This window comes from Aethalodelphis obliquidens, unplaced genomic scaffold (assembly GCF_003676395.1).
Source record: "Aethalodelphis obliquidens isolate GAN/ISIS:26980383/991018 unplaced genomic scaffold, ASM367639v1 scaffold30, whole genome shotgun sequence".
NCBI classification, from domain to species: Eukaryota; Metazoa; Chordata; class Mammalia; order Artiodactyla; family Delphinidae; genus Aethalodelphis; species Aethalodelphis obliquidens.
In genome coordinates, this window is record NW_020837974.1 from 14,322,605 (window position 1) to 14,338,740 (window position 16,136).

Genomic DNA, 16,136 nt, shown 5'->3' on the forward strand with positions numbered 1-16,136 from the left:
GAGAGTCCGCCTGCCGATGCAGGGGACACGGGTTCGTGCCCTGGTCCGGGAAAATCCCACATGCCGCGGAGCGGCTAGGCCCGTGAGCCATGGCCGCTGAGCCTGCGCGTCCGGAGCCTGTGCTCCGCAACAGGAGAGGCCACAACAGTGAGAGGCCTGCGTACCACAAAATAAATAAATAAATAAACCCTTCAGCTTCTGAAGAGTCTCAGCAAACAACATTAGTTGAAAAGTCAAGCGTTACATTGCAATACTGCAATGTGTGTGGATTATGTAGGTGCTGAATGAAATTTCAGCCAAAAGAGATACCTTCTGGGAATGAGGAAATTAAAAAAAAAAAATCTCGGTAGAGATATTAAATGTTTCCTGATAAAGATAAAATGGCTGAAAAAAATTTAATGCAATTCTGAAAATACTTAATTTTCTAGACTTGACCCATATGTGGTAAAAAGGTTGCTCACCACTGGGCATACACTAGGACTGGAGAAAATAGGAATGAAGAGGAAAAAGATGTGGGCAAGAGTGGTTCATTGTTGAAATTATGGGTTAGAAAGTACAGGTCAAAGACACATGTGTGGAAGACACAAGGTGTTATCCAAGTGACCTTGGACAAGTCACTTATCCTCTCTGGCTCTCAACTTCCCCACCTGTAAAATAAAGGGACGGTAACTATATAGTTGCTAAGGTCCCTTTCAATGTTTAAATTTTAGCTTTCCCTTCTCTACCTGAGAAAGGAGAGGAAAATTAAAAATCAATACAGGGCTTCCCTGGTGGCGCAGTGGTTGAGAGTCTGCCTGCCGATGCAGGGGACACGGGTTCGTGCCCCGGCCCGGGGAGATCCCACATGCCGTGGAGCGGCTGGGCCCGTGAGCCATGGCTGCTGAGCCTGCGCATCCGGAGCCTGGGCTCCGCAACGGGAGAGGCCACAACAGTGAGAGGCCCGCATATTGCAAAAAAAAAAAAAAAAAAAAGAATACAAAACAAAACTAAATAAACCTAAAATGATTACTATTGGTCTAATGACTGTTACTTAGAGTTCAAGGTCTACTATGGCTCTCTTGGCAGTTTACACTATTTACAAGGTGACAAGTTAGGAAGGCTTATTACTAAAGTACACAACATAAGTAGCTCTGATGCCAGACGTTCCATGCGAAGATGATCCAAACACCACTGAGTTGCAGAGGAAAAGTATTAGCCTCGGAGGCGTGTTTAACTTGGTTCAGTGACATTTCTCAGGTAAGTCACTTAACATTTCTGGGTCTTTATTTTCTCAGTTGTAAAATGACAAAGTTGCACTACATTATCTCTAAGACCTTTCCTAAAACCAAAACTCTATGTTGCTAAGTGGTTCCCAACCTACCCTTTTGTAATGCATTGTTTCCAAAAACAGCTTGGTCTGCTTATAGATTTCTTGGCCTGTCTTGTGGAAGGTCTTGAGAAATTCTATGAACTCTTTAGACACTCTATCCGTTTCAATGCTGGTTTGCCGGTTTATAGAAGGACTGGGAGCTTTTGGTTCCTGAATTTCTGCTGGGAAAATTAAACATAGTAAGTTTCATTACACAGAAGAGCCATGCATGGAGTTACTTTCAGTATCTAATTTAAGATTATTTAAATTATGCTAAATCAAAGTTAAACTTGAATTTAAATTATTTTATGTTTAAATATCTGGATTTTCCTTAAAGTAAGCTAAATCTATTTTATGAGTAGGAAGTACAATTAGATAAAACTACATATCTAAAAGATACTCCTATTCAAATAAAGGTGCTCTATCAGTATCTTCTTAGCCAAAATATATCATGCTCTGATCTATATATTTAATCGTTAACACTGAAATGGCATTGCTATCTTGAACAACTCTCTCAAAGACTGCATGAATTTACAAAACCAGTCAACATGTAAAATAACAATCAGTAGAAGCACAAAAATTATAGATGACTTATGCTAGACAAGTTTCCCAAATCCACTTGATTTGCCAAAAAGGCAAAGAGATGAACAATTTTTATGTGGAGATGAACAATTATTTACCCACCATTCAAACTTCAAGTCATACTGCTCAAAGTGAAAGTATGCATCCAAAGTAGCACAGTGACCATGACAGAACAGAGGCAAGAGAAGCAAAAAAAAACCCACTGTCCAATCAGTTGGCCACACAACTCTTTGCCCTCTTCAAATAAATACACTGAAAGGAAAATAAGACCTTTACATAACAGAGATAAGGGTGTTGTAATAGGATAAGTGCTCTCAGAAAACATGAAATATCACTTGGTTTCTGATCACCTTCTAAGCCTCCTGATTTTGAATTGTGCTCTCTAATGCAATACCTGAAAGGAATTAAAGTATCTCATATACCCATGATCCTTTTCTATACACACACAAAAAAAGATAATTAGGAAGAAAAAGTACCTTTTGTAGGTATTAAAATCAACCTATTACATGCTTTCTCAGAGCAATTTCTTTTTTTTTAACTGAAGTATAGATGATTTACAATGCTGTGTTAGTTTCTTGTGTACAGCAAAGTGATTCAGTTATATATACATATAAATATATTCTTTTTCATATTCTCTTTCATTATGGTTTATTACAGGATATTGAATATAGTTCCCTGTGCTATACAGTAGGACCTTGTTGTTTATTTTATATACAACAGTTTGTATCTGCTAATCCCAAACTCCTAATTTATTCCTCCCCTACCCGCTTTCTCCTTTGGTAACCATAAGTTTGTTTCTATGTCTGTGAATCTGTTTCAGAGTAACTTCTTACAACCTTATTTTTTGAGCTTTAGTATCTGAAATACATTTTAATGATGTAGCAGCAATAAAGTTTTAAGATAATAAAAGCATTACCCCTATTAGAGTGACTGGTTTATTCAAGTGAGACAAACACACACAGATCATGTAAAAATATATCTTAACTACATAGGTCAAACTAAAGATTCCACCTCTCACTTCAAAAAAACCCTTTTCCAACGTACACAAATCAATGTGATACACCACACCAACAAAAGAAAAGACAAAACCACATGATCATCTCAACAGATGCAGAAAAAGCATTTGATAAAATTCAACATCTATTCACAATAAAAACTCTTACCAAAATGGCTATAGAGGCAACATATCTCAACATAATAAAGCTATTTATGACAAACCCACAACCAACATAATACTCAATGGTGAAATGTTGAAAGCCTTCCTGCTAAAATCTGAAACAAGACAAGGATGCTCATTCTTACCACTTCTATTCAACATACTATTGGAGGTCCTAGCCACAGAAATCAGACAAAAAAAAGAAATAAAAGGTACCCAAATTGGAAGAGGTAAAATTGTCATTATATGGAGACAACATGATACTATACACAGAAAACCCTGAAGACTCCACACAAAAACTACTAGAACTGATAAACAAATTCAGCATGGTAGCAGGATACAGGATTAACATAAAGGAATCTGTTGCATTTCTTTACACTAACAATGAAATATCAGAAAAGTAAAAACAAACAAACAAAAACCCTTTAAAATCACATCAAATAAAAAACACACAAAAAACTTAGGCATAAACCTGACCAAGGAAGTAAAAGACTTACATGCTGAGGACTATAAAACACTGATAAAGAAAACTGAAGATAATTCAAATAAATGGAAAGATATGCCATGCTCTTGGATTGGAAGAATTAATATTCTTAAAATGGCCATACTAACCAAAGCAATCTACAGAGTTAATGTGATCCCTATCAGAACTAAAACAAAAATCCTAAAATTTATATGGAGCCATAAAAGACCCAGAATTCCCAAAGCAAAACTAAGTAAAAAGAACAAAGCTGAGGGTATAACCCTTTGAAACTTCAGACAATACTACAAAGCTACAGTAATCAAAACAGTGTGGTACTGGCACAAAAATAGACATATGGATCAATGGCACAGAACAGAGAGCCCAGAAATAAACCCACACAGCTACAGTCAATTAATCTTCAACAAAGGAGGCAAGAGGGACTTCCCTGGTGGTTCAGTGGTTAAGACTTCATGCTTCCACTGCAAGGGGCATGGGTTCAATCCCTGGTTAGGGAACTAAGATCCCATATGCCAAGCAATGCAGCCACAAAACAAAACACACACACACACACACACACACACACACCCCAAAACAAAGACAAAGGAGGCAAGAATATACAATGGAGAAAAGATAGTCTCTTCAGCAAGTGGTGTTGGGAAAGCTGGACAGCCACACGGAAATCAACGAAGTTAGAACACATTCTCACACCATACACAAAAATAAACTCAAAATGGCTTTAAGACTTAAGTGTAAGACATGACACCATAAAACTCCTAGAAGAGAACATAGGGAAAACATTCTCTGACATAAATCCCACCAATGTTTTCCTGGGTCAGTCTCCCAAGACGATAGAAATAAAAGCAAAAATAAACAAATGGAACCTAATCAAACGCATAATATTTTGCACAGCAAAGGAAACCAAAAGGCACAAAATGACAACCTACAGACTGGGAGAAAATATTTGCAAACAAAGCAACTGACAAGAGCTTAATTTCCAAAATATACAAACAGCTCATACAACTCAGTAACAAAAAAACAAACAACCCAGTCAAAAAATGGGGAAAAGACCTAAACAGACATTTCTCCAAAGAAGAAAAACAGATGGCCAAAAGGCACATGAAAAGATGCTCACCATTGCTAATTATTAGAGAAATGCAAATCAAAACTACAATGAGGTACCACCTCACACCGGTCAGAATGGCCATCATTAAAAAGTCTACAGGGCTTCCCTGGTGGCGCAGTGGTTGAGAGTCTGCCTGCAGATGCAGGGGACATGGGTTTGTGCCCCAGTCCGGGAAGATCCCACATGCCGCAAAACAGCTGGGCCCGTGAGCCACGGCCGCTGAGCCTGCGCATCTGGAGCCTGTGCTCCGCAACGGGAGAGGCCACAATGGTGAGAGGCCCGCGTACCACAAAAAAAAAAAAAAAAAAAAAGTCCACAGGAATTCCCTGGCAGTCCTGTGGTTAGGATTCCATGCTTCCACTGCAGGGGGCACAGGTTCAGTCCCTGGTCAGGGAACTAAGATCCTGCATGCAGCACTGTGTGGCCAAAAAAAATTCAATTAAAAAGTCTACAAATAACAAATGCTGGAGAGGGTGTGGAGAAAAGGGAACCCTCTTACACTGTTGGTGGAAATGTAAATTCGTGCAGCCACTATGTAAAACAGTATGGAGGTTTCTCAAAAAACTAAAAATAGAGTTGCCATATAATCCAGCAATCCCACTCCTGGGCATATATCCAGACAAAACTGTAATTCAAAAAGATACATGCATCACAATGTTCACAGGAGCACTATGTACAATAGCCAAGACATGGAAGCACCTAAATGTCAACAGATGAATGGATAAAGAAGTGGTGTATATACACAATGGAATACTATTCAGCCATAAAAAAGAAAGAATGCCATTTGCAGCAACATGTATGGACCTAGAGATTATTATACTAAGTGAAGTAAGTCAGAAAGAGTACGACAAATACCATATGATATCACTTATATGTGGAACCTAAAATATGACACAAATAAGCTTATTTACCAAACAGAAACAGACTCACAGACATGGAAAACAAACTTATGGTTACCACAGGGGGTAGAGGGTGAGGGAGGGATGAAGTGGGAGTTTGGGATTAGCAGATACAAACTACCACATATAAAAATAAACAACAAGGATATAATGTATAGCACAGGGAACAAAATTCAATATCCTGTAATAAACCGTAATGACAAGAATATGAAAAAATAAACAAACAAAAAACCCCCTTTTCCCCTCTAAACTGCATGTTGATATTAAGTAGTTAGCAGATCAAAATTGCACTTTATGGTTATCTTTCCAAATCACGTATCTCCCTATCTTCTAAAGTATCAGGTGCTTCCTAACTATGATTCAAAATGGAGAAGCCCTGGGACTTCCCTGGTGGTCTAGTGGTTTAAACTCCACGCTCCCAAAGCAGGGGGCTCAGGTTCGATCCCTGATCAGGGAACTAGATCCCACATGCTGCAACTAAAAGCCCACATGCCACAAATGAAGATTCTGCATGCTGTAACTAAAAGATCCCGAGTGCTGCAACTAAGACCTGGCGCAGCTGAATGAATGAATAAATAAATTTAATTAAATTAAAGAAAAAAATTTTTTTAAGTTATGAAAAAAAATGTAGACACCCTAAAAGAATTCAATCATATTAAAAGAAAACATAAAGAAGAGAAGAAGGGCACATAAAAACACACTATATGTATGGCTAAAAATACTGTCAAAAGTCAGACAACCAACTGGAAAAAATGTTTGTAAGCTACATCACAAAGGGCTGTTCTCCCTAACATACAAGGACTCCTATAAATATAGAGGAAGAAAAATCCAACGGTTCAATAGAAAAATGTGTGAAGAATATTAACACTGCACAGAAGGGAAACATAGATGGATCTTAAGCACAGGAAATATACTCAATCTCACACACGATAACAAATGTGCAAATTAAACCTACTAGTATTGTTGTACAGCAGAAACTAACACAACATTGTAAAGTAATTATACTCCAATAAGATTTAAAAAAAAGACAAAGAAAAAAAACTATTATTAGAGGTCATTTTAAAAATTAACAAGTCGGCAAAAATCTGAAGTTTGATGTTGATCAGGATATAGGGGAAAAGGCACTTATACTATGGAGATAGGAATGTAAAATGACACACCTGCAATGGAATGCAATTTGGCAATAATCATCAAAATTAAAAATACATTTATCCTATGATCCAACAATTCCATTTCTGAGAAATTTTCCACTGACATAATTGCACATGTACAAAATGAAATATGTACAAGGCTACTCATTTTAGTACTTGTAAAAGGAGAAGTCTGAAGATGGCATAAATGGCCACTGCTAAGGGACTAAATAAACTTTGGCTTAATCCATAAAGTGGAATATTACGTAGCTTAAAATTTTAAAAGTATCCTTTTTATGTACCGATAAGGAAAGAGTTCTTAAATATATTGTTAAGCTAAAAAAGCAGGGTATGCGTAGTGTGCTTTTATCTAAAATAGGAGGACTGGGATAAGAACAAATGTGTTTATAAATGAAAACAAAAGAATGATACACAAATTAGTAACAAAAGTTGTCTGAATATGGGGGAAGGACTGGGAACTAGACGGGTGAGGGACCATATATACCTTTTATTTTTGAGCCATTTGGATGTACTACCTTTTTTTTTTAAGCAAATAAGGCCTAATTTAACTCAAAACAAAAACTGGCACATCGTTTCTGAAACTTTTTTTTACCAATATGGAAAACCTAAAATTATATTTGATACCCTGTACAATTAGAAAATATTCTTTAATACTTGGAATTTAACCTTTCACTCAATCTGATAAATTCCACCCCTAGTCGTGATGGAACACCAGGGATTAGGTTTACCCTACTGCCTTAACAACTAGAAAAATCAGACAAAACACATGAAAAAATGGTTTTCAACACTGGCCAACAGACAGTGGGGAGAGTAACCCCTGAGAGAAGGGGACAAACATGGTAAATCTTACAAGTGCCCCAGCTCACTGCAGGTAGAGTTTTTAGGCCTTGGCACAGGGAGAGGCAACTCAAACAGAGCCTAGCAGACTTGCTGAATTGGGGAAACCATATTTAGAGCTCAAGAAGGCCAGAGTTGCCAGAATTTGCGTGGCAAAACACATAGAGGATGGGCTGCAAAGAAAAATCTCCAGATAACTGCAGAGGGGTTCCCTTGAGTCTCTGACTGAGTACTGCACGTGCACGTGAGAAAAAACTGGGTAAAGCAGTGGGCAGAACAATCTCCTGAGCACACATGACAGGAAATGATTCATTTTTCCTACTAGGCAGGAACAAAGAGTATCGGCAATGACAAATATGTGGGCAACTATAAAAGACATTTTCTCATTCAAAAATTTACTTAAGGGCTTCCCTGGTGACTCAGTGGTTAAGAATCCGCCTGCCAATGCAGGGGACACGGGTTCAAGCCCTGGTCCGGGAAGATTCCACATGCCGCGGAGCAACTAAGACTGTGAACCACAACTACTGAGCCTGTGCCCTAGAGCCTGTGGGCCACAACTACTGAGCCCGCGCGCCTAGAGCCCGTGCTCCACAACAAAAGAAGCCACCGCAATGAGAAGCCCGCGCACCGCAACAAAGAGTAGCCCCCGCTGTCTGCAACTACAGAAAGTCTGCACGCAGCAGCGAAGACCCAACGCAGCCAAAAATAAATAAATAAATTTATAATTAAAAAAAAACAAAACACAAAAGGAAGGCAAGAAAAGAGGAGAGAAAGCATTATAACCAGATGGGATAAATAGAAAACAGAGCAAAATGGTAGGTTTAAGCTCCATCTTATCAAAAATTTCATTAAATATAAGTAGTCTAAATAGCCCTGTGTTTTTAATACAGAAGCAAAACTTGTATTTCAAGTATAGCCAGTCTGTTATGATTATCAAGCTTTCCATTTCCCAATCCAAACACTCAGTTTTAAAAAGTCTTGGCAGCAGAACAAAATGTGCTCTTGAAGTATAACGTTTAAGCTATCATTCAAGGACAATTTTCTACATGGCAGACACTGTGCTTTACTCCACATTCTCATCAACCCTTAACAATTTTGTTATATTCCTGAAACCATATGAAATAATAAATGTACACACCAATAAAATTTTTTTGTTAGGTAGGTGGAATTATCATTTTACACATGAATACAATTAGGTTAGAGGTTAAGTCATTTACGTGAGACATGTTACACAGGTTAAGAAGAAAAGCTGGGGGCTTCCCTGGTGGCGCAGTGGTTTAGAGTCCGCCTGCCGATGCAGGGGACACGGGTTCGTGCCCCGGTCTGAGAAGATCCAACATGCCGCAAAGCGGCTGGGCCCGTGAGCCATGGCCGCTGAGCCTGCGCGTCCGGAGCCTGTGCTCTGCAGCGGGAGGGGCCACAACAGTGAGAGACCCGCCTACCGCAAAAAAACAAACAAACAAAAAAAAAACAAAGAAAAAGAAGATAATCTGGGATTTAAATCCAGATCTGTTTGACTCCCAAGCCCAAGTTCTTCACAGTCACACCATAATTCCCTCCTATCATTACAGCATATTTATTCCTATTTAAATTAAGCAACGAGTATCAACTGAGCACCTACTACGTAAGGCTGTCTGCAAGCCAGATGACATATTAAATCGAATTAAATCTTCAATAAAGTAAACCTATAAAAGCAAAATCTTCAAGGGGCTTCCCTGGTGGCGCAGTGGTTAAGAATCTGCCTGCCAATGCAGGGGGGACAGGGATTCGAGCCCTGGTCCGGGAAGATCCCACATGCCGCGGAGCAACTACGCCCGTGCACCACAACTACTGAGTCTGTGCTCTAGAGCCCGTGAGCCACAACTACTGAGTCTGCATGCCACAACTACTGAAGCCCACGCGCCTAGAGAAGCCACCGCAATGAGAAGCCCGCGCACCGCTCGCAGTTGTGCAAAGAGTAGCCCCCTCTCGCCGCAACTAGAGAAAGCCCGCGTGCAGCAACAAAGACCCAATGCAGCCAAAAATAAATAAATAAATTTATAAAAGCAAAATCTTCAACAAAAAGGCTATTTGAAGGATAGCTGTGAAAGAGTAAACACAACCTAAAAATGTCAATATCAAAATAGAGCGTGATCATGTAGTAAAGATGGTTAACACCATTTTAGTACTAAAAACATATTTTGTATCTCAATGTTAAAAAAATTTACTGAAAATCCCACGTTTCTCAGATTATCCAAATAGAATAAGGACAACTCAGTAGAATATTATAGTTCTTCTGACTTTTTCAGCTGTTTTGACCATAGATATATAATATGGACTAAAAGGCAGATAGTCTGTAGTATAATAAAAAATATATATATTTGGTTTTGGGCCCAGGGATAGATATTTTTGATCACCAATGGCCAATGATTTGATCAGCCATGCCTACAAAATGAAACCTCCATAAAAACCCTTATATGACAAGGTTTGGGGAGCTTCCACATTGATGAATGCATCGAGGTGCTGGGAGCAAATGCCCAGATGGCATGGAAGCTTGGTGCCCCCCTCCCCTACCTTGCCCTATGCATCTCTCTTCCATTTGGCTGTTCCTGAGTTGTATTCTTTAACAAACCCATAAGCATAAACAAACTGTCTTCCTGAGACAGTTCTAACAAATTATCAAACCTAAGGAGAAGGTTGTGGGAACCCCCTATTTACACCTGGTTGGTCAGAAGTACGGGTGTCCCCACTCCTGGGGATTGCAGCTGGCATCTGAGGTGGGGGCAGTCTTGTGGGGTCCAGCCCTTAACCTATGGAGTCTGTGCTGACTGCGTAGTTGGGGTCAGAACAGGACTGACTTGCTGGATATCCAGTTGGTATTGTAAAATAAAAGAAACCACATATTTGGTTCAGGGAAAAAATTTCTCATTGTCCTTATCAATGAAAGTCAGAAACTGATCATGTTCCAAATACATTATATTCAAAACATTATAAAAGATGATTTTACAAGATAAAAAAATTTTTAGAGTAGACAAGAAAAGGCAATCAAGCTGAGTGTACCTGAGAAATGACTGTAAAAACAGGCACAATTATAAAACTGGTTCCAAATTCAACCTGGGGAATCGTTACTTCAGTTTCATCTAAGTACCAAAGAGGCCCACATGATTAAAGTAGCAATTCATTAGTAATTCTTCAAACGATGTAATTAACACCATGCTTCAACTTAATTAACATCTGAAATTCGGGTTTGGGGATAGCACTGAGTGTAAGAGGATTATAGTTTTGTTTTTTAAATCTTATTTTGAAATAACTTCAAATTTACAGAAAATCTGCAAGATTGTTACAAAGAATTCCTTTATACCCTTTATCCAGATTTACAAAATTTTAACATTTTGTTCCATGTCTGTGTGTATTATTTTTCTAAATTTTTTCAGAGTAGATTGTATGTTTCATGCGCTTTACCCCTTATAGTATGAGTATTTCTCCGCAACAAGGATATTCTGTTGCTAACTGTAGTTATTAAAAAAAAGTATTTGGTTTTTACACAGGACCAACTTGAGGGTCACACATTCATTTAGTGGTCATGTATACTTAGTCTCCTCTCATCTAGAAACGTTCTCCAGACTTCCTTTGTTTTTTTATGACACTGACAATTTTGAAGAATACAGTCCAGTTTATTTTATTCAATGCACTTCAATTTGGGTTCCTCTACTGTTTCCTCATGACTGGATTTCAGGTTATAAATTTTCAGCTTAGTTATTACATAATTCATGTTGTGTTCTTCTCAAAGTAACATATCTAGAGGCACAGGATGTCCCTTTCCCCCCATCATTATGTAGCTGCCATTTCTCTACTTGGAATTAATAAATAAGTTGTGGGAGTTAATTTGAGATCATGTTCATAACTTGTTCCTCGGGAAACCCCCTCCTCTCATCCCAGACTTAGCATCCACACTGATGAAACTTGTCTGAATCAATTCTTATTAGGATGACTACAAAATGGTGATTTTCTATCTCCATCACTCCTATATTTATTAGTCAAGATCCTATGGTAAGGTTCTCCTCTTCTTTATCTAATTATTTATCTATTTTATTAGTTGGACGGACTAATGAATTATTGTTTTATTCATTTACACTCCATTTATTGTCTTTGGCCAGTGGGAACCCATTCAAGCTGACTTCTGGGCCTTTGACCTGTCCCCAACATTTCTGAGGGGCCCTTCTTTCCCAGCTCAAGTTCCAGAATCAGTCATTTCTCCAAGGAACCTTAATTCACTTCAGTGAAGAACAGTATTTAGACTCTAAGGTCTGAGTAGAAAGATTGGTATTTTAATTCTAAAAAAAGAAAAGATATTCCTCCTTAGAGCACTGCTTTCAGATTAGTTTGTAAAAGATGTACACAAGAGTCTACTCTGGGTGACAACATCTACTTGAGCTCCAAAAGAAAAGGGCATTTTGGAACATATGAGCAAGTATTTCGACTTGGCTGACCCCCTATGATTTACTCTAAACTATAGCTCACTCAATCTTACTTTGGAGAGTAAAGAACTAAAAGTAAATTCTGAGTCTTTACAGTAAAGCTGTTCCATTTACCTCCTCTGGAGGGACAGCCAATTCTAACAGGAAGTTAAAATAGTTTTCAAATCCCTTAGAAGGTTATTTGTCTTCTATATACTACCAACCTGCCCTGGCTTAAGAGCTTTCTTTCATGCTACCAATAGAAGCAAGTAAAATATTAAGAGCAAGGACATCTTGGATTAACAAAGTGAAATAAAGAATACAGAACACAAAAGGTTTATTGTAGTCTACAGTCAATAAATTAAAACTGCATTTAGTATAGGCTAACTTTATCCACATGCAAAGGCCAAACAAATAATCAGCCTGAAATGCAAAGTTCGCCTGGCAGAGTTACATAAGCAATCTGTGAAACAAAGATCCAACAGCATCCTCTTTTCTAATGTACACACATCAATTTTTTCCTCAACACTTTGAGGTCTTTCTCACCATATGCTTTCTATAGACAAAAAAACAGCTAAAGATCAAAAAAAATAAAGTAAAAATCTATCATTCTAAAAAGAAGAAAAAAGGTAAGAACTATTCCACATAAGAGTTTTTAAGATAAAAAATCACTTGAAATTTTTCTTTTAAAGTACAAATCTTCTCTCCATAATATAATGTATACTGTACAGAAGGTCTTAGGATATGATTTTTTAAAATTGCCAAGTATAGTCAATGAATGTATGTGACTATTAAGCACTTCAGTAATAGAAACTTCATTATCTATCTATCTAGATACAGACACAGATATAGTTATAGATAAAAACACATATTTCAAGATCAAGGGATATAATGGAAAAAAGCTTAACCAGGAGTTAGGAGACCTGAGGTCTAACACATCAACTCATTATATGACCCTGGGTAAATTAGTTAACCTTTATGGGCTTTCATATTGTCATCTGTAAAATGTGGCAGTTACAGCTGATGGTTTTACAATTTCTTTACTATTTCATCTGTTGTCATATACCATTTCACCATACATCTATAAATTCATAAGGTTAATGAGACTTTCTCAAAGCAGGAAACAGAATTTAAGCTAAATAGGAATGAATGGCTTTGATCAATACCTTTGAGCTCCTTACCAGCAGAGATTATTTTGTCAGAAAAACAACAGGCATTTTAAAATAGCTAACACTTACTGGAGATTAACTATGTGTGTCAGGTACTGCGCTGAACTCTGTACACACATCGGCTCATTTAATCCTCAAGACAGGCCTATGATAGGTATTACTGTCCCTCAGAATAGACAGGGCTTAAAGAGATTAGCTTGCTTAAGGTCACACAGCTAGCAAACTGCAAAGCTGAGACTCAAACCAGGGTGACTCCAAAGCTTACAGTTTTAATCACCCTACTACATTATCTTCTAATAAATAAATCATGAGCCAAATACATTCTTATCAAATACATTTAATCTCTAGCAGGTACTGATTATTTCCCTTCTTACTACTGTAGAGAAAACTGCTGAGTGACAGCCAACCAAGAACAACTCACATGAACAAAAAGATTATTTAAAGGTTTGCCTCTATTAAAGAGACGTGCTGTGTTTTTAGATAAGCAATTGTTCCTTTTAATAAAACAAAAACCAATAGTCATTAAATCCGAAAGACCAGAAAAGATCTTAAGGTGTAATATTTATTATTATTAATTTTTTTAAAAGGTGTGATATTATTATGCCCCTTCCTTTAAGCAGACCAAAAATCTCATGACAATTACCCCAGGTTGGGGGGCAGGGGGTGAGGGGGTGCAAGGGAGTGTCTAAGAGAACAGCTCTACCAAAAGCATCAGTGTTGGTTCCCACTATCCCTCACCATTTCAAATTTACTGCATAGCTCTGATTACCAACATAAAGGTTCAGAGACTAAGCCCTAACAACAGACATTCTTTCTTGCTTCCTACTAGGCCACTTCAACTAGCCTATCTGCTCACTAGCGAGAATCTTCCTGCTTGTTTAATATGGAATTTTAAGAAGTAGGATGAATAAGGTCAAGTACATACAAAAGTGAGCCTTTTCCTACATGTTCTCTACATAGTATTTCCTCAACACACAGGCTGTCTCTCTAACAAGCTCTCAGAAAACTTCTTTTTTAGACAACTTTAAGGCTAGAAACAGTCATTTCTTTTTTAGACAACTTAAGGCTAGAAACAGTCAAACATAAGGTATGGATAGTGAGGATATTAAACAAAGGAGAATAAACCAATATCCAAAAATTAAAGGCACAAAAAATAAAACATCCAAACAGATGGGATGGGAATGAATTTTATAACCAAAACTACATATTTCAATTACTTTATTCCTCTTATAGAGTAAATAAGTTCTCTAAAACACAATGTCCTCCAACCAAAGAGATTTCATACGTCATCTGCACCTCAAACCCAACATCTCAAGTCTGCGCTGATATTCTCTGAACGCTTACAGAAATTAGAAAGCTGAGCCCACATACACTGTGGATCTACTCTATACCTCTTTGGGCACAAAAGAAAAAAGAGAATCAGAAAATTACCCTTCTTTGATCCAACCCTGGATGAAGCACTGAAGAATTTCTTCACTGTGGTAACCTTGCGGGTCTTCTCATTGGTTTTCTTTTCTTCAAACTTGGAAAATGTGAGGGATTGGGCCCCTTGGCTGCTCTGGCTGCTGGCAAAGGCCTCTTCTTCCTCCCGCTGTAGTCTGTAATTCAAGAAGAGGTTAAGTTTAACCCTGATATTCTCCAAGTTCTCCTTGTATCTGAAGGTAATAACTCAATGAATTGGGGATTTAAAATTTGTAGAGCTAGAGCCTAAATACACCAAATAGGTCTGAGGTCTCTGACAGGAAGCTCTCCTATGTGCTACTACAAACTTCAAAAGGGACTTCTCCGTGGATCATGTTCATTCAGCAATTGTACTAGTGTTACATAAAGCAAGTAAAGTCTAGTCCTTTTCCCTGACAACCTCAAGGTTGGAAGAGAGAAAAAGACAAGTAAATAATTACCACACAATGTAACAGTGCCTATAGTAGAGAGCAAAACCCAAGTGCTATGAGAACATAGGAAAAAATAAACTAAATCTGCTGAAGGAGTCCAAGAAGGTTTTATAATGGTGACATTTAGGCCAGTCTTAGAAGGATCAAGAGGATTCCGCCAAGTAAAAGGGCATTCCAGGAAGAAGGTACTACACATGTGAAGGATGTGGCGTTTGTTGTGGACCAAGCTCATTCAACGTAGTCAGATCACTGACGGTGTGATGGACTATGATGCTGGATGTACAGTTGGGCACCAGGTGGTATGAAACCTTGACTGCCAAGCCTGCTATAATCCTGGATTTCATCATGTGGTGGGGAACCAAGAAAGACTATAATCCAGTAAGTTACCATTATCTGATCTGTGTTTTAAAGGTAATGCAGGTAGCTGTGTGACAACTTGAGGGGCAGAGAGACTAGGGACAGAGACAATAATTAAGAATATATTACAAACATTTAAGTGAGAGAAATAAGAACCTGGAAAAAAGGAAAGGATGAAATTCAAAACACTTCTCTTAGCTAGAATAAGCAGAACTTGCTTAATTAGTTGTAAACAGTGTGGGAGGTGAAGGAGAAATTAATGTTTTTTAGCCAACTGAATAAATAGTGATGTCGTTAATTGATACCGGAGGAGGGTTAGGAGGAACTGCTGGGAGTGGGGATTAGAGTAAATAAAAGCAAGAAATCTGGCCTTGGACCAGCTGAATTTGAGGTATTTATAGTAAATCTCAAAGGCTATCTATAGAACTATGGTTCTCAAAGTGGATTCCCCAGACAGCAGCATCAACATCACCTGGGAACTTGTTAAAAATGCAAACTCTCAGGCCTCACTCCCAACCTACGAGAATCCGAGATTCTGAGGGTGAGGTTCAGTGACCACGGTTTTTACAAGCTTTCCAGGTGATTCTCATGCCTGTTCAAATATCAGAAAGTGCTGTAGGAAATCTCAAGCAAGGTCGCAATTGGAAGCAGTAAGAAACAGCAACAAAATCACAGGTAGAGGTGTTGGTGTGAGAATGGAATAGGGACACATCTTTCTCTGAG

General features: G+C 38.2%; 1 protein-coding gene across 8 annotated transcripts in view; it reads right to left on the reverse strand.

Annotated features, from left to right (window-relative positions):
- RABGEF1 (RAB guanine nucleotide exchange factor 1) overlaps positions 1–16,136 on the reverse strand; it is an 88,006-nt gene that overhangs the window by 18,372 nt on the left and 53,498 nt on the right. For 7 of the 8 annotated variants that reach the window (XM_027126221.1, XM_027126224.1, XM_027126227.1 and 4 more), the window contains 2 exons: positions 14,596–14,762; positions 1,361–1,530 (listed from right to left, as the gene is read on the reverse strand). In XM_027126221.1, coding sequence (XP_026982022.1) covers positions 1,361–1,530; positions 14,596–14,762 — 337 coding nt within the window. The remainder of the gene's footprint in view (positions 1–1,360; positions 1,531–14,595; positions 14,763–16,136) is intronic. The other variant, XM_027126222.1, reaches the window with a different exon arrangement.